We start from the raw sequence: 20,310 nt of genomic DNA, 5'->3' as shown, positions 1-20,310 counted from the left end.
CAGTATGATTCGAGTGAACCCCATCAAAGTCCCCTTTTCAAACTAAAAAACAGCAACAAATTTACTAGTGCAGGCCTAACTCATGACAATTTATTGCTAGCAGGCCAATTTCATATAGTCTAGGCCTAAAGCAATCGTTTCTTGAGTTTTGCCATTCTTTTTTGGGGGAAAAGTCCCCTGTAACATTCCTAGCTACAGGCTTGATACACAAATTAAACTCATTTGGAATTTGTTATATATTCATGTGATCCTATTATTGATATTTATAGGCTTTCTACCAAAGAGGATTAACTCGGACAAAGCTGAAACAGTCAAAAGGAATCTTGGACTTCAATCGTGCCTTAGCTCTGAATCCTAAGCTGTACCAAGCATTCCTTAGCAGGGCAGCATATTATGGCATGAAGGGACGGTACAGTAAAGCAATTGTAAACTGTAACGAAGCCTTACAACTGCAGCCTAGGAGTGTCAGAGCTTATTTATACAGGTAAGAAGAAGGATGATTGTAAGAATAAACAGATTTATGCCCAATATGAAGAATGGAATCTGAAGTTGAGTCGAGTAGTTTCTTGAGGAATATGTATAAACAGTCGAAACCCTGTAACAACAGTAACATGTTTCTAAATTTGTTATATGACTTTTTATAGTTGTTTTTATTATCGAAATACTAACTTATGTGCAAACATATTACACTGGGTTTGTGAGTTTAGAAATGTTTAAAAGTTCATATATACGGTATGCTCACATCATTTATTAAAACTTTACATTGTGGCAATGTCTTATTGTAATGATTAAAAAACCCAATGTATCATTTGGATTCTGAACAAACAACTGATGAATAGTATGCTGTAAAAGAGAAGCATTTTAAAATTCACAATAAGAAGAAAGATTGAATTCCAAAAACACACAAAAAACACAAAAGCAGTAGAAGGCTACAATGACTATTTTAATATAAAAGAATATATTAAACATTTGAACAGAAATTCCGAACCAGATAGAGGTATAGTAATCTCATGTGCCCATTATTTGTTGAAAAATATATACGAAAATATAATACATCAATCAAAGTACAATATTCATGAACAGGGAAACAAACTTTCTGTCTTCCCTAACTTAAGAATACAGTAAACCTATTCACTTTATGAGTTTCAGTTTCTTTACTATAGGGTAGAAGGTGTTCAATTTAGACCGAACCCTGGTTACCGACAAGGGCGATCCCCATACTTCGGTTTGGGTTTAGTTTTTTCCCCTCAGTTTCTACGTATGATCAGTGCTTACAGGGGTTTTACAACATAAAGTGCTTTATAAATCCAGGATATTATAATATGAAACAGGATATTATAATATAAATAAGCGTATTTGTAGTTAGACTCTGCATATGACGTGCCATAGGCTATACACATCCATTTCTATAACATGTATGCACTTAATTTATCATGGTACCCTTCCATTGGACGGGTACCTGCTAGTAATAATAATAGTTCTTTTATTTCAGATGTAATCCATATAAAGAATATAGATATACAGGTTTAATGTAGACTGTTTAGTAATTGAATATTTTAACATTGTTAGTTTTCTGATCAGCTACTGCTATTGTTTGTGGTCTGTTGGAAATTACAGTGATTCCAACTGGAGCTTTTAATCCATCATCAATATTTTCAATTCGTTTTGAAAAAACACAATTTTTGTCAAATAATTGTAGTTTATTATCACTGGATATTATTATGTTTTCATTCATGTCTGTTACTATAGCACGGGGGTGGATAACTTTCCCATCTTCTTCACCTTCACTTACAAGTGTTTTAATAAAGGTACAATTTGCATTGATCATGTGTATTCTACTTCTTCTCCATTCAGTAACCAGTAAATGTCCTCCTCGGGTTAAAGTCACATCACTTGGGCAATCAAAGTCATTTCCATCCTCTACAACCATCTTACCCAGCAGACTACCATCATCAATATCAAATTTACACACACGATTAGCTTTACTATCTATAACATACAAAACTTGTGTTTCATTGTTTACTGTCAATCCCTTTGGCCATTCTAATATTCCTTTACCAAATTGAGCGCACTCTTCAAATTGATCATTAAGCATCACAACAACCTTCCTTTGTACATCACTGTACACAATGTGACCATTACCCATGTTATGCATTCTACCAACCATGGCATCTTGTGCTACTTGAATATTGGCAACAAATTCACCTGATTTGGTAAATTTCAATAACTCGTTACAATAGCCGGATACTAATATGCAACCATCAGAATCTAGCAATACATCTGTTACCCCGTGTTTGTCATTCTTGTGTGAATTTATGTTATCAATGGTATGTACAAGTCCTAGTGGCTCCACTTTGACATTCACTGGTGAACCTTTAAAGTATGCTACTCCAGCAATGATCTCCATCTTCCAATCACCTTCCTTATCACATCTTCCTTTTATTCTATACTCTCCACTTCCCATATCTTCTACCTCAGTGGCAGTTTTTTCACCGGATGGAGTTATCAGAGTAGCAGCTACTTTACATGTATCACTTTTATCCAGACTTTCTGCTTTCACTTCAAATGTTTGTCCCTTTGATACTGTAATAGATCTATCATCGTTGTCAATGATGAACCTACTATCAATACTTGTGATGTCACCAAGGCCTTTTGTGAGAGCATCATCCAGGTCTGTATTAAATGTGAAGTTCGGATTGAGATTATTTGCACAAGATAAATATCTGGAATTCATTTCCTTTACGTTTTGTTTGACTGCATTTATATCTGACTTGAAATCATCAAGTGTTTTTGCTTTTTTTGGCTGGTCCATCATTTCTGAACTTGACTTCTTCAAATTTTGCACTTTCATTTGGTGTAACTCTAGCTCTTTCACTTGACCGTCAGTGACATCATTCTTTTGCTTACATACATTTTCAAGATCCAACAATAGTTTGTTGCTTTCCTCTTCAACCTTAGAAATAATTGTTTCTTTATGCATTTTAATAACGTCTCTGATCATGTTTACATGTGAATCAAAGTCTGATTGGTCCTTCACTATAAAGTCAAGTGTATTTTCTAATTCTTGCTTGACATCATCAGCTGACCTGATCACTTCAGTTACTTGTTTGTTAAATGCTTCTATGGCATTACTCATCTTTATAATATCATGATGATCTTTATAACAACTCATAACGCATTTCTTGCATACACTTTTAGTACAAGTTGTACAAAATCTTTCTACTGTGTGGTCTGGATGGTCTTGACAACAAGTACCTTGCACTTCTTGACTTGACATCTGTAAAAATACAACAGTAGGCGAACAATTTCAATTGTGTTAAAACATGGAGTAATTCCTCCATTGTTAAATTACAGTAACAAATATAGTTTAAATCATCAGCAATCCTGTACTTACTATTTAAGTTTACAACTTACCTTATTTTCTTGATGTAAGTTTCTCGCAGTCCTACTTAAGCTTCACAGCCACTATACATTTGGCATTGTTTGAGTTGTAGAAATTTCTCATCCATAAAATTTGAACTTTGACACAATAGAAAATTGTGTAGATATAGAATAGATCTTGAATGTTATTACAGTAGTGTAAATCCCTGAGGATCATAATACAGTTACCATACCTACAGTATTTCGTTTCAATTATTTTGTGTATTGTCATTTTCTTATTGTATGTAGTTCAGGTGATATAGATATTGTTCAATGGATCATTATAACACCACTTTCTTCCTTTTTATAATGATTTGATCTCACAGTATTGGTATTTAATAGCTGATAATAATATTTATGTTGTTATACTTTGCTACAACAGAAGCAATAGAACCATGTGATTTAATTAAAACTTGCATATAAAGTTTACATGGACATAGATATAACCAAACATAAAGAAATGATATTTGTAATTTATTTAAATCAATCTGAATAACAATTTCATAAGCAGTTTAAATTAAATTAAATTAATTGTTATTATAATTTTTACATCCTTATAACTACATACAAACTTCATAATAAGTAATTTAATTAACGAAGGAAAACGCTCTAATAATAATAATAATATCTTAACACAATTCACAAAAAAAAGTTTGTTACACCCCTTTAAGCTCTGTCTACACTATCAAACTAGTTTGACAAAAAAAGTTTGATGCACCCAAATATGGTAGTGATATGCCCAAATATGGTAGTGATATGATATCATCATGTCCATATATGGATACGCCAGGCCAGCATATTATGGCATGAAGGGACGCTACAGTAAATTGTAAACTGTAAACTGTAAACTGTAAGCTTTACAACTGCAGCCTAGGAGTGTCAGAGCTTATTTATACAGGTAAGAAAAAGGATTATTATAAGAATAAACAGATTTATGCCCAATATGAAGAAGGGAATCTAAAGTAAGGTTGTGTAATTTCTTGAAAAATGTATATAAACAGTATAAACCTTGTAACAACAGTAACATGTTTCTAACTTTGTTATATGACTTTTTATAGTTGTTTTTATTATCGAAATACTAACTTATGTGCAAACATATTACACAGGGTTTGTGAGTTTAGAAATGTTTAAAAGTTCATATATACGGTATGCTCACATCATTTATTAAAACTTTACATTGTGGCAATGTCTTATTGTAATGATTAAAAAACCCAATGTATCATTTGGATTCTGACAAACAACTGATGAATAGTATGCTGTAAAAGAGAAGCATTTTAAAATTCACAATAAAAAGAAAGATTGAATTCCAAAAACACACAAAAAAAACACAAAAGCAGTAGAAGGCTACAATAACTATTTTAATATTAAAGAATATATTAAACATTTGAACAGAAATTCCGAACCAGATGGAGGTATAGTAATCTCATGCGCCCATTATTTATTAAAAAATACATACGAAAATATAATACATCAATCAAAGTACAATATTTACAACAGAGAAACAAACTTTCTGTCTTCCCTAACTTAAGAATACAGTAAACCTATTCACTTTATGAGTTTCAGTTTCTTTACTATAGAGTAGGAGGTGTTACAGTCTGGGATGACCGAGCCAGGGTTCAATTTAGACCAAACCCTGGTTGCCGACAAGGGCGTATCCCCATACTTCGGTTTGGATTTAGTTTTTTTCCCTCAGTTTATACGTATGATCAGTGCTTACAGAGGTTTTACAACATAAAGTGCTTTATAAATCCAGGATATTATAATATAAAACAGGATATTATAATATACATACTCTGTATTTGTAGTTAGACTTTCATATGACGTGCCATAGGCTATACACATCCATTTCTATAACATGTATGCACTTAATTTATCATGGTACCCTTCCATTGGACGAGTACCTGCTAGTATTAATAATAGTTCTTTTGTTTCAGATATAATTCATATAAAGAATATAGATATACAGGGTTAATGTAGACTGTTTAGTAATTGAATATTTTAACATTGTTAGTTTCATAATCAGCTACTGCTATTGTTTGTGGTCTGTTGGAAATTACAGTGATTCCAACTGGACCTTTCAATCCATCATCAATATTTTCAATTCGTTTTGAAAAAACACAATTTTTGTCAAATAATTGTAGTTTTCTATCACTGGATATTATTATGTTTTCATTCATGTCTGTTATTATAGCACGGGGGTGGATAACTTTCCCATCTTCTTCACCTTCACTTACAAGTGTTTTAATAAAGGTACCATTTGCATTGATCATGCGTATTCTACTTCTACTCCATTCAGTAACCAGTAAATGTCCTTCTCGGGTTAAAGTCACATCATTTGGGCAATCAAAGTCATTTCCATCCTCTACAACCATCTTACCCAGCAGGCTACCATCATCAATATCAAATTTACACACACAATTAGCTTTACTATCTGTAACATACAAAACTTGTGTTTCATTGTTTACTGCCAATCCAGTTGGCTGTTCTAATATTCCTTTACCAAATTGAGCGCACTCTTCAAATTTATCATTAAGCATCACAACAACCTTCCTTTGTACATCACTGTACATAATGTGACCTTTACCCATGTTATGCATTCTACCAACTATGGCATCTTGTGCTAGTTTAATATTGGCAACAAATTCACCTGATTTGGTATATTTCAACAACTTAAAAAAGCTTGATACTAATATACAACCATCTGAATCTAATACAACATCTAATACCCCATGTTTGTCATTCTTGTGTGAATTTATGTTATCAATGGTATGTACAAGTCCTAGTGGTTCCACTTTGATATTCACTGGTGAACCTTTAAAGTGTGCTACTCCTGCAGTGATCTCTATCTTCCAATCACCTTCCTTATCACATCTTCCCTTTATTCTATAAACTCCACTTCTCATGTCCTCTACCTCAGCGGCAGTTTTTTCACCTGATGGAGTTATCAGAGTAGCAGATACTTTACATATATCACTTTTATCCAGACTTTCTGCTTTAACTTCAAATGTTTGTCCCTTTGATACTGTAATAGATCTATCATCTTTGTCAATGATGAACCTACTATCAACACTTGTGATGTCACCAAGGCCTTTTGTGAGAGCATCATCCAGGTCTGTATTAAATGTGAAGTTCGGATTGAGATTATTTGCACAAGATAAATATCTGGAATTCATTTCCTTTACGTTTTGTTTGACTGCATTGATATCTGACTTGAAATCATCAAGTGTTTTTTTTTTTTTTGGCTGGTCCATCATTTCCGAACTTGACTTCTTCAAACTTTGCACTTCCATTTGGTGTAACTCTAGCTCTTTCACTTGACCGTCAGTGACATCATTCTTTTGCTTACATACATTTTCAAGATCCAACAATAGTTTTTTGGTTTCTTCTTCAGCCTTAGAAATAATTGTTTCTTTATGTGTTTCAATAACTTCTCTGATCATCTTTACATGTGATTCAAAGTCCGCTTTGTCATCCATTATAGAATGAAAAGTATTTTCTAATTCTTGCTTGACATCTTCAGCTGACCTGATCACTTCAGTTACTTGTTTGTTAAATGCTTCTATGGCATTATTCATCTTTATAATATCATGATGATCTTTGTAACAACTCATAACACATTTCTTGCATACACTTTTAGTACAAGTTGTACAAAATCTTTCTACTGTGTTGTCTGGATGGTCTTAGGAACAAGTACCTTGTACTTCTTGACTTAACATCTGTAAAAATACAACAGTTCAATTAAAACATGGAGTGATTCCTCCATGGTACAGTAACAAATATAGTTTAAATCATCAGCAATCCTGTACTTGCTATTTAAGTTTACAACTTACCTTATTTTCTTGTTGTAACTATCTCGCAGTCCTACTTAAGCTTTACAGCCGCTATACAGTTGACATCGTTGGGTGTAGTTGATGACAATGCATATTTTATGCAAGAGATTTCTCATCCATAAACTTTGAACTAGATATAGAATAGATCTTGAATGTATTACATTCAACAATAGTTTAAATGCCTGAGCATCATATTCATAATACAGCTACCATAGCTACTGTACTTCAATTATTTTGAATAACAATTTCATAAGCAATTTGAATTAAATTAATTGTTATTACATATACATTAGACGCCAATACATTTATGTATTCAAGCTAATACACTAGCACGTAAATTCAGCAAATGCTCTGTTGGTTTTAAATGCTTGCTGTTCAAATCTTATTGCATGAGTATGTATTGCTCTTCTTTGTGGTCTAATCACACTCAATGCACTTAATGCCCTACGGGTGGTATGTACAACCAACAATGCTCTTCGATTATTGTTAAGATTGCCTAGACACTGCAGTGCTAGTGACATGTTTGTTAGTAATGGGTAAGAGGAAGGATGATTATAAGAATAAACAGATTTATGTCCAATATGAAGAAGGAAATCTGAAGTACAGTCGAGTAGTTTCTTGAGGAATATGTATAAACAGTATAAATAATAATAATAATAAAAACTTTATTTAATCACGGTAACACTTGTTCACCTCAATGGTGTTTTTCAACAAGGCTGAAACACATCATACAAAAATCAAATTATCAGTTAACAAGAGTTTAACTAAAACTGAAAATATTAATTTTACACTTAAATTAGAATTAATTAGAATTTTAGATTGTAAAATCCAAATTTACAATAGAATAAGCATCAAAATGAACAGTATATGTGAAAAGTATATAATTACAATAAATGCTCCTGCTTACTTAAATAATTAAACGTAATACAAAAAATCTTAAATAAATTATTAATAAGAATTTAACTAAAAACTGAAAATTTTAATTTACACATCTACATTAATATTACATTACAGTAAGACGAATTAGAATTTTAATTTGTAAAATCCAAATCATACAAAAGAATAAACACCAAGATTAAGATTTACAAAGTAATTACAAATAAATAAATGCTCCTACATACATAATTAAACTTATTCCAACATCATATAATCTGAATTCTAGTATTCTTATTTTTTAATTTAAAATTAAAATATGTTTTTACATATTTTATGTCATCACTTAGTTCTTTCCATTTCACTTAGTTAGAAACCCTGTAACAACAGTAACATGTTTCTTATATGACTTTTTATAGTTGTTTTTATTATCGAAATATTGACTTATGTGCAAACATATTACCCTGGGTTTCTGAGTTTAGAAATGTTTAAAAGTTCATATATACGGTATGCTCACATCATTTATTCACTTACTGTACCATAAAACTTTACGTTGTGGCAATGTCTTATTGTAATGATTAAAAAATTATTAAAAACATCAATTTCTTTGCAACAATCCTCGGCATTTCCCTGCTACCATAATCAATCAAGCATGCAATATACAATAGGTAACAATAAAGAACGCCACGGGCAGCAGTTCATCGTCAATCGAGTATGCAATTGGCGACCATGCTCTACTGAATTATTCCGAACCAAATGGAGGTATAGACATCTCATACGCCCATTATTTATTAAAAAATACATACGAAAATATAATACATCAATCAAAGTACAATATTTACAACAGAGAAACAAACTTTCTGTCTTCCCTAACTTAAGAATACAGTAAACCTATTCACTTTATGAGTTTCAGTTTCTTTACTATAGGGTAGGAGGTGTTACAGTCTGGGATGACCAAGCCAGGGTTCAATTTAGACCGAACCCTGGTTACCGACAAGGGCGTATCCCCATACTTCGGTTTGGATTTTGTTTTTTTCCCTCAGTTTCTACGTATGATCAGTGGTGACAGAGGTTTTACAACATAAAGCGCTTTATAAACCCAGGATATTATAATATAAAACAGGTTATTATAATATAAATACTCTGCGTATTGTAGTTAGACTTTCATATGACGTGCCATAGGCTATACACATCCATTTCTATAATATATGTATGCACTTAATTATCATGGTACCCTTCCATTTGACGGGTACCTGCTAGTAATAATAATAGTTCTTTGATTTCAGATATAATCCATATAAAGAATATAGATATATACAGGTTTTATGTAGACTGTTTAGTAATTGAATATTTTAACATCGTTAGTTTTCTGATCAGCTACTGCTATTGTTTGTGGTCTGTTGGAAATTACAGTGATTCCAACTGGAGTTTTTAATCCATCATCAATATTTTCAATTCGTTTTGAAAAAACACAATTTTTGTCAAATAATTGTAGTTTATTTTCACTGGATATTATTATGTTTTCATTCATGTCTGTTACTATAACACGAGGGTGGATAACTTTCCCATCTTCTTCACCTTCACTTACAAGTGTTTCAATAAAGGTACCATTTGCATTGATCATGTGTATTCTACTATAATTCCATTCAGTAACCAGTAAATGTCCTTCTCGGGTTAAAGTCACATCATATGGCCAATCAAAGTCATTTCTATCCTCTAAATCTATCTTACCCAGCAGGCTACCATCATCAATATCAAATTTACACACACACTTAACTTCACTATCTACAACATACAAAACTTGTGTTTCATTGTTTACAGTCAATCCATTTGGCCGTTCTAACATTCCTTTACCAAATTGAGCGCACTCTTCAAATTTATCATTAAGCATCACAACAATCTTTCTATGCATATCACTGTACATAATGTGACCATTACCCATGTTATGCATTCTACCAACGATGGCAGTTCGTGCCAGTTTAATATTGGCAACAAATTCACCTGATTTAGTATATTTCAACAACTCGTTACAAAAACTGGATACTAATATACAACCATCTGAATCTAATACAACATCTGATACCCTGTGTTTGTCATTCTTGTGTGAATTTATGTTATCAATGGTATGTACATGTCCTAGTGGTTCCACTTTGATATTCACTGGTGAACCTTTAAAGTATGCTACTCCAGCAGTAATCTCCATCTTCCAATCACCTTCCTTATCACATCTTCCTTTTATTCTATACTCTCCACTTCCCATATCTTCTACCTCAGTGGCAGTTTTTTCACCGAATGGAGTTATCAGAGTAGCAGCTACTTTACATGTATCATTTTTATCCAGACTTTTTGCTTTCACTTCAAATGTTTGTCCCTTTGATACTGCAATGAATCTATCATCTTTGTCAATGATGAACCTATTATCAACACTTTTGATGTCACCAAGGCCTTTTGTGAGAGCATCATCCAGGTCTGTATTAAATGTGATGTTCGGATTGAGATTATTTGCACAAGATAAATATCTGGAATTCATTTCCTTTACGTTTTGTTTGACTGCATTGATATCTGACTTGAAATTATCAAGTGTTTTTGTTTCTTTTGGCTGGTCCATAATTTCTGAACTTGACTTCTTCAAACTTTGCACTTCAATTTGGTGTAACTCTAGCTCTTTCACTTGACCGTCAGTGACATCATTCTTTTGCTTACATACATTTTCAAGATCCAACAATAGTTTTTTGCTTTCCTCTTCAACCTTAGAAATAATTGTTTCTTTATGCATTTTAATAACGTCTCTGATCATGTTTACATGTGAATCAAAGTCTGCTTGGTCCTTCACTATAAAGTCAAGTGTATTTTCTAATTCTTGCTTGACATCATCAGCTGACCTGATCACTTCAGTTACTCGTTTGTTAAATGCTTCTATGGCATTACTCATCTTTATAGTATCATGATGATCTTTATAACAACTCATAACGCATTTCTTGCATACACTTTTAGTACAAGTTGTACAAAATCTTTCTACTGTGTTGTCTGGATGGTCTTGGCAACAAGTACCTTGTACTTCTTGACTTGACATCTGTTAAAATACAACAGTAGGCAAACAATTCCAATTGTGTTAAAACATGGAGTGATTCCTCCATTGTTACATTACAGTAACAAATATAGTTTAAATCATCAGCAATCCTGTACTCACTATTTAAGTTCACAACTTACCTTAGTTTCTTGATGTAAGTTTCTCGCAGTCCTACTTAAGCTTCACATCCGCTATACAGTGGGCATCGTTGGGTGTAGTTGATGACAATGCATATTTTGTGCAAGAGATTTCTCATCCATAAAATTTGAACTTTGACACAATAGAAAATTGTTTAGATATAGAATAGATCTTGAATGTTACATACAATTACAACAATAGTGTAAATGCCTGAGGATCATATCCAGTCATAATACAGCTACCATCTACTGTACTTCTTTCCAATTATAACACTACTTCCTTCCTTTTTATAATGCTTTGATCTCACAATATTTAATAGCTGATAATAATATTTATTTTGTTATACTTTGCTGCAACAGAAGCAATAGAACCATGTGATTTAATTAAAACTTACAATGTAAAGTTTACATGGACATAGATATAACCAAACATAAAGAAATGGTATTTGTAATTTAATTAAATCAATCTGAATAACAATTTCATAAGCAATTTAAATTAAATTAATTTTTGTTATAACTTGTACATTCTTATAGCTACATACAAACTTCGTAATATGTAATTTAATTAATGTAGGAAAACGCACTAATATTCACAAATTCACAAATTGCACCCCTTTAAGCTCTGTCTACACTATCAAACTAGTTTGACAAAAAAAGTTTGATGCACCCAAATATGGTAGTGATACCCAAATATGGTAGTGATATGATATCATCATGTCCATATATGGATATGCCAGGTACTGTACAGTAAACCTATTCACTTTATGAGTTTCAGTTTCTTTACTATAGGGTAGGAGGTGTTAGAGTCTGGGATGACCGAGCCAGGGTTCAACTTAGACCGAACCCTTTTTACCGACAAGGGCATATCCCCATACTTCGGTTTGGGTTAAGTTTTTTCCCTCAGTTTCTACTTTATGATCAGTGCTTACAGAAGTTTCACAACATAAAGTGCTTTATAAATCCAGGATATTATAATATAAAACAGGATATTATAATATAAATACTCTGCACATTGTAGTTAGACTTTCATATGACGTGCCATAGGCTATACACATCTATTTCTATAACATGTATGTACTTAATTTACCATGGTACCTTTCCATTGGACGAGTACCTGCTAGTAATAATAATAGTTCTTTTATTTCAGATGTAATTCATATAAAGAATATAGATATACAGGTTTTATGTAGGGTGTTTAGTAATTGAATATTTTAACATTGTTAGTTTCACAATCAGCTACTGCTATTGTTTGTGGTCTGTTGGAAATTACAGTGATTCCAAGTGGAAATTCTAATCCATCATCAATATTTTCAATTCGTTTTGAAAAAACACAATTTTTGTCAAATAATTGTAGTTTATATTCACTGGATATTATTATGTTTTCATCCATGTCTGTTACTATAACACAAGGGTGGATAACTTTCCCATCTTCTTCACCTTCACTTACAAGTGTTTTAATAAAGGTACCATTTGCATTGATCATGTGTATTCTACTACAATTCCGTTCAGTAACCAGTAAATGTCCTTCTCGGGTTAAAGTCGCATCATTTGGGCAATCAAAGTCATTTCCATCCTCTACAACCATCTTACCCAGCAGGCTACCATCATCAATATGAAATTTACACACACAATTAGCTTTACTATCTGCAACATACAAAACTTGTGTTTCATTGTTTACTGTCAACCCCTTTGGCCATTCTAATATTCCTTTACCAAATTGAGCGCACTCTTCAAATTTATCATTAAGCATCACAACAACCTTCCTTTGTATATCACTGTACACAATGTGACCATTACCCATGTTATGCATTCTACCAACTATGGCATCTTGTGCTAGTTTAATATTTGCAACAAATTCTGAGTCTAGCACTACATCTGTTACCTTGTGTTTGCCATTCTTGTGTGAATTTATGTTATCAGTGGTTCCACTTTGATATTCACTGGTGAATCTTTAAAGTGTGCTACTCCAGCAGTGACCTCCATCTTCCAGTCACCTTCCTTATCACATCTTCCCTTTATTCTATACTCTCCACTTCCCATGCCTTCTACCTCAGTGGCAGTTTTTTCACCTGATGGAGTTATCAGAGTAGCAGATACTTTACATGTATCACTTTTATCCAGACTTTCTGCTTTAACTTCAAATGTTTGTCCCTTTGATACTGTAATAGATCTATCATCTTTGTCAATGATGAACCTACTATCAACACTTGTGATGTCACCAAGGCCTTTTTTGAGAGCATCATCCAGGTCTGTATTAAATGTGAAGTTCGGATTGAGATTATTTGCACAAGATAAATATCTGGAATTCATTTCCTTTACGTTTTGTTTGACGGCATTGATATCTGACTTGAAATCATCAAGTGTTTTTGTTTGTTTTGGCTGGTCCATCATTTCTGAACTTGACTTCTTCAAACTTTGCACTTCAATTTGGTGTAATTCTAGCTCTTTCACTTGACCGTCAGTGACATCATTCTTTTGCTTACATACATTTTCAAGATCCAACAATAGTTTTTTGCTTTCCTCTTCAACCTTAGAAATAATTGTTTCTTTATGCATTTTAATAACGTCTCTGATCATGTTTGCATGTGAATCAAAGTCTGCTTGGTCCTTCACTATAAAGTCGAGTGTATTTTCCAATTCTTGCTTGACATCATCAGCTGACCTGATAACTTCAGTTACTTGTTTGTTAAATGCTTCTATGGCATTAATCATCTTTATAATATCATGATGATCTTTGTAACAACTCATAACACATTTCTTGCATACACCTTTAGTACAAGTTGTACAAAATCTTTCTACTGTGTTGTCTGGATGGTCTTGGCAACAAGTACCTTGCACTTCTTGACTTGACATCTGTAAAAATACAACAGTAGGCAAACAATTCCAATTAAAACATGGAGTGATTCCTCCATTGGTAAATGGTACAGTATCAAATATAGTTTAAATCATCAGCAATCCTGTACACACATAGAGTGTGTCGGCATGGAGGTCCAGTTATCTGCTGGAAATGCAAGCAGAGCGGACATAAAGCAAAGCTATGCCAAGTTCAAGACATGCGAAAGTGAGTTATTGGCAAAGAAGATATAGCCGACACGAACTTAATGGTGTTAAATGATCAAGAACGAAATGTAAATATAATCAATGTTAATGCTTCACAACCAATTACTATTACTAATGCTAAAATTAATGCTGAATGTACTTATGATAATAGTTTAAGTAATAATGTAAACCAAAGTGATTTTATGATAGATTCAAAATTAGGTTCTGATAGTAAAAACAAGCTAAATATATTCTATTGCAATGTAAGAAGTGTTAAAAATAAGTTGCATGATATAAATTCTCGATTTAATTCTTCATTTTATGATATTATATCTATGACAGAAACATGGCTTGACAATTCTATTTATGATAGTCAACTATTTAATAACGATTATATAGTTTTTAGAAAGGATAGAAACTCACATGGTGGGGGAGTACTTATTGCTGTAAAAACATCATTACAACCATCTGAGTGTCATGAACTAAATGATAATATACTGGAGTTATTGTGGTTAGAGTGTTACACTGGTATTGGAAAAATTTTTATAGGTGTATATTACAGACCACCATCTTCCAATATTCAATACACAAATGCTTTATACACAAATTTAGAAAAAGTACAAAGAAAAATGACTCAGTACAAATGGGTTTCGCTTATTGGTGATTTTAATATACATATTGAATGGAATGATATACAGGTAGATAAAAGTAGTGGTTTAACTAGCCTAGCGAATGGTCTATTAGATGCAACAAACTCTACTGGGTTAGTTGAAGTCTTAAAACAACCATCGTATATTACACATGATAGTAAAGGACATTTCTTAGATTTAGTATTTGTTTCTAATCCACTACTGATTGAAAAATGTCGTACAATTTATAATTTTGAATCATGTGATCATGAAGCAGTTGAGATCTCTGTTAAAGTGTCATATAAACGTGCTAAGGACATAACTAAAACTGTATATGCTCTTAAAAAGGCTGATTTTTCAAAAATGCAGACTATATTAGATAATTTTAATTGGGAGAATTGTTTTCAATATAATAATATTAGTGATATATGGGAAAGTATTTCTAGTAATATCAATTTTGCAATTTCAAAATCTGTACCAACTAGGAAATGTAAAAAATCGAAATCTTTTCCCTGGATAACTCCAGAAATCAACTAGACATGAAACTCGTCACTTTGACGAGTTAGTTATCCGCACAACGACAAACGCCACGTGCACGTCATACGTTGGAATATTGCACACAGATAAAGATTATGGCATTATGACAAGAACTGAAGAATATGATATGCTGTTAGTGCTGAATTCTGTCAATTTGTGTCATATAGTATATACATGCAAAGAGTATAATCTGTATACATATTACATACAGTGTAGAATAGGTGAAATTACGGGACCCGCCATTTATTCCAATTTTTAACATGGCGACGGTATCAAAATGAAACACTTAAATAGCAATTTCTGGAGGAAATTATCTCAGGAACAACATATTAACGTGTAGAAGAAATTTGAATACGTAAAATATAGATGCGCACCCTTTTAAATGTGATGAACTATTACGCAAAATATGAAAATACGACTTTTTTTATTCAACTGGCCATATGATGACGTCACAACATCCGATTGGCAAAATGTTTACATGAATTCGTATCTACAATCCAATAGCTTCCAGAAAACGTTTTAATCGTGATTATCACATTTTATTCTTACGAGCTATTACAGATTAAAATTTACTGTAAAGATGAAATTAATGACCCACGTAATTAAAATTTTTAGGCATGATGACGTCATAAAAATTAAAATATTTTTATCTCATGCTAAAGAAAGTTGATTGACCTACACAATATATAAATTTAGGAGAAAAAGGAATACAGATAAGCGTGATGCGCTCCATTGAATGTGATGAGCAATAACGAAAGAGACAAAAATCCTATATTTTACATTCGTGTGGCCATACGATGACGTCACAATGTTTTTTTAGCCTTATCGATGCATGATCCGATATCTACAACTCATCAACTTCTAGATTTTGTAATAAAAATAAACGGTTCACGGTTTACTTTAGAAACTATGACTGTTTAAAAAAAGACATAATTTTGACGATTTTTTAAGCTTTTTCATAAAAAACGCGCACGAATTGTCTAATTCAACGTGTTCGTATGGCGTTATTTAAACTGGAAAAGGTCTAAATTGTTTTCAAAATTACTAGGAAAGAGAAAAAAATATGTTTTTAACGCTACATGCGCACCGCGTGCGTAAAAAATTGCGCGCCCGTGGGAATTTTTGACATGCTCAAAATGACAAGAAACGCATAAAAAGTTGATAAGAAATTAATTTTGCGCATTTTGAAATTTTAAATGCGCGTGCGCGCGTAACTTCTTGTGAAACATGCCATTTTTAATCCGTAGAAAGTTTGCCCCTGATATGACTTAAATTTTGTCAAAGTGTCAATACTAAATGACTTTTGGTTTTTAATCTATAATCAATCATTGAAATTCATAAAATTGCGCGTAAGTCACGTTGCGCAACTATGACGTCATTCAAAAATAGGAGGTGCACAACTTCACGTAAATGCCCATATGTTGTCAAAGTTATGAAATGTTATGTTTACACATTTTAGAGAAACGCGACTCACAAAAAGGAAGGAAGGATCCAAGAATAATACAGAAACTAGACATGAAACTCGTCACTTTGACGAGTTAGTTATCCGCACCACGACAAACGCCACGTGCACGTCATACGTTGGAATATTGCACACAGATAAAGATTATGGCATTATGACAAGAACTGAAGAATATGACATGCTGTTAGTGCTGAATTTTGTGTCATATAGTATATACATGCAAACAGTATAAGCTGTATACATATTACATACAGTGTAGAATAGGTGAAATTACGGGACCCGCCATTTATTCCAATTTTTAACATGGCGACGGTATCAAAATGAAACACTTAGATAGCAATTTCAGAAGGAAATTATCTCAGGAACAACATATTAACGTGTAGAAGAAATTTGAATACGTAAAATATAGATGCGCACCCTTTTAAATGTGATGAACTATTACGCAAAATATGAAAATACGACTTTTTTTATTCAACTGGCCATATGATGACGTCACAACATCCGATTGGCAAAATGTTTACATGAATTCGTATCTACAATCCAATAGCTTCCAGAAAACGTTTTAATCGTGATTATCACATTTTATTCTTACGAGCTATTACAGATTAAAATTTACTGTAAAGATGAAATTAATGACCCACGTAATTAAAATTTTTAGGCATGATGACGTCATAAAAATTAAAATATTTTATCTCATGCTAAAGAAAGTTGATTGACCTACACAATACATAAATGTAGGAGAAAAAGGAATACAGATAAGCGCGATGCGCTCCATTGAATGTGATGAGCAATAACGAAAGAGACAAAAATCCTATATTTTACATTCGTGTGGCCATACGATGACGTCACAATGTTTTTTTAGCCTTATTGATGCATGATCCGATATCTACAACTCATCAACTTCTAGATTTTGTAATAAAAATAAACGGTTAACGGTTTACTTTAGAAACTATGACTGTTTAAAAAAAGACATAATTTTGACGATTTTTTAAGCTTTTTCATAAAAAACGCGCACGAATTGTCTAATTCAACGTGTTCGTATGGCGTTATTTAAACTGGAAAAGGTCTAAATTGTTTTCAAAATCACTGGGAAAGGCTTGAAAAATATAATTCAAGAGAAAAAAATATGTTTTTAACGCTATGTGCGGACCGCGCGCATAAAAAATTGCGCGCCCGTGGGAATTTTTGACATGCTCAAAATGACAAGAAATGCGTAAAAAGTTGATTAGAAATTAATTTTGCGCATTTTGAAATTTTAAATGCGCGTGCGCGCGTAACTTCTTGTCAAACATGCCATTTTTAATCCGTAGAAAGTTTGCCCCTGATATGACTTAAATTTTGTCAAAGTGTCAATACTAAATGACTTTTGGTTTTTAATCTATGATCAATCATTGAAATTCATAAAATTGCGCATAAGTCACGTTGCGCAACTATGACGTCATTCAAAAATAGGAGGTGCACAACTTCACGTAAATGCCCATATGTTGTCAAAGTTATGAAATGTTATGTTTACACATTTTAGAGGAACACGACTCACAAAAAGGAAGGAAGGAAAGAAGAATAATACAGAAAAAAAATATTGATCTCATACAATTACAAGGAGTTATCCGCTTGGTATACCAAGCGGATAACTAAAAAAATATTGATCCCATACAATAACAAGGAGTTATCCGCTCTACCAAGCGGATAACTAAAAAGCTTTGCACAAAGAAAAGAAAGTTGTACAAAATTGCTAAACAAGTAGGAACTGAAGAAAGCATAAATAAATTCAAATCTTGTAGCAGGGAATTAAAAAAGTCAATATATTGTAGCCATCGGGATTATGTTGTAAATATTTCAAACAAAGCTACAACTGATATAAAACAATTCTGGGCGTATATAAGGTCTATAAGAAATGACTCAGATGTTATTAGCTTTAAGATAAATAACACAATGGTATCTGATGCTAAGGTGTTGGCTAATCTTTTCAATACACAATTTGTAAACAACTTTTGCATAGATAATGATCAGCATTGTGATTTGGATACAATAGATTGTCTTACCAACTTTGAATGTGAACCATTTGTGATGCCTGAGGTATTTTATGCCCTCTCACAGTTAAATGTATCCAAATCACCAGGACCTGATTGTTTGCTTCCAATATTCTTAAAGTCATGTAAGGCACAATTGGCTAATGTTTTATGTACATTCTTTAATTTAACTGTACAAAAAGGTATTTTACCAAAACAATGGAAGGATGCAAATGTTGTACCTATTTTCAAAAGAAATGGAAAACCCAAAGACGAAATGAAAAGCTATCGTCCAGTGTCCTTAACTCCCATAATTTGTAAGATTATTGAGAAATTGCTTTGTTATCGCTTAAGGGAATATCTAGAATATAATAATATCCTTTCAGAAAATCAGTTTGGGTTTAGACAAATGTATAGTACTGAACTTTTACTTTCAAAGGTTTTTCATTCATGGGCACAGAGCTTAGAACTTAAAGGTTGTAAAAATATTGATATTATTTTTCTTGATTTTTCGTCTGCATTTGATAAGGTGTCTCATAAAAGATTAATTAAGAAACTTAATAACTGTGGCATTGGTGGGAACACTAATGCATGGATTACAGATTTTCTTTCAAATAGACGCCAAAGGGTTATTTACAGAGGAGAAAGGTCAGAGTGGGTAAATGTTACTTCAGGGGTACCACAAGGGTCAGTTTTGGGCCCTCTTTTATTTTTGATTTATGTAAGTGATATTGTAAATAATATTTCTTCTTCACTTTTTCAATTTGCTGATGATCACACATTATCACGTCCTATTTATAACAATAATGATTGTAAATTGCTTCAAAAGGATTTAGATTTAATTGCTAAATGGGCAAATGTAAACAAACTTCCCTTAAATCCTGTCAAATGCGCCGTAATGCATGTTACAAGATGTAAAGAGATAGTTAACTGGGATTATACCATAGAATCAGACAATATTCCTAAAGTTACAGAATTCAAATTTCTAGGTGTTTATGTAAATAGTTCGTTGTCTTGTCATACACAAGTTAATTATATATGTTGTAAAGCAAGCAGACTGCTCTAACAAAACACTATATTTCATGTTATGTATAATTTATTTGTATTTTTCTTGTATATGGTTTTATCTTTAACTGATTGTATTGTATGGAGTGAGTGCAGAATCTGTTTGGGCTTTAGCCTATTCTCATTCCTGGTTATTTTTACATTGATGACCGAATAAATATTATTATTATTATTATTATTATTACTTGCTATTTAAGTTTACAACTTACCTTATTTTCTTGATGTAAGTTTCTCGCAGT

General features: G+C 32.4%; 2 protein-coding genes across 3 annotated transcripts in view; both read left to right on the top strand.

The window, feature by feature from the left end:
* LOC144842111 (uncharacterized) overlaps positions 1-20,310 on the top strand; it is a 61,155-nt gene that overhangs the window by 7,174 nt on the left and 33,671 nt on the right. The gene's annotated exons all lie outside the window — the stretch shown is intronic.
* Positions 1-20,310, top strand: part of LOC144842102 (uncharacterized) — a 63,883-nt gene that overhangs the window by 35,232 nt on the left and 8,341 nt on the right. For both annotated transcript variants that reach the window (XM_078698468.1, XM_078698467.1), the window contains exon 40: positions 270-484. In XM_078698468.1, coding sequence (XP_078554594.1) covers positions 270-484 — 215 coding nt within the window. The remainder of the gene's footprint in view (positions 1-269; positions 485-20,310) is intronic.

Source organism: Antedon bifida, chromosome 5 (assembly GCF_963402885.1).
Source record: "Antedon bifida chromosome 5, ecAntBifi1.1, whole genome shotgun sequence".
Classification (NCBI taxonomy): Eukaryota; Metazoa; Echinodermata; class Crinoidea; order Comatulida; family Antedonidae; genus Antedon; species Antedon bifida.
The sequence above is the reverse complement of the archived record's forward strand: the minus strand, read 5'-3'. Positions and strand labels throughout refer to the sequence as shown.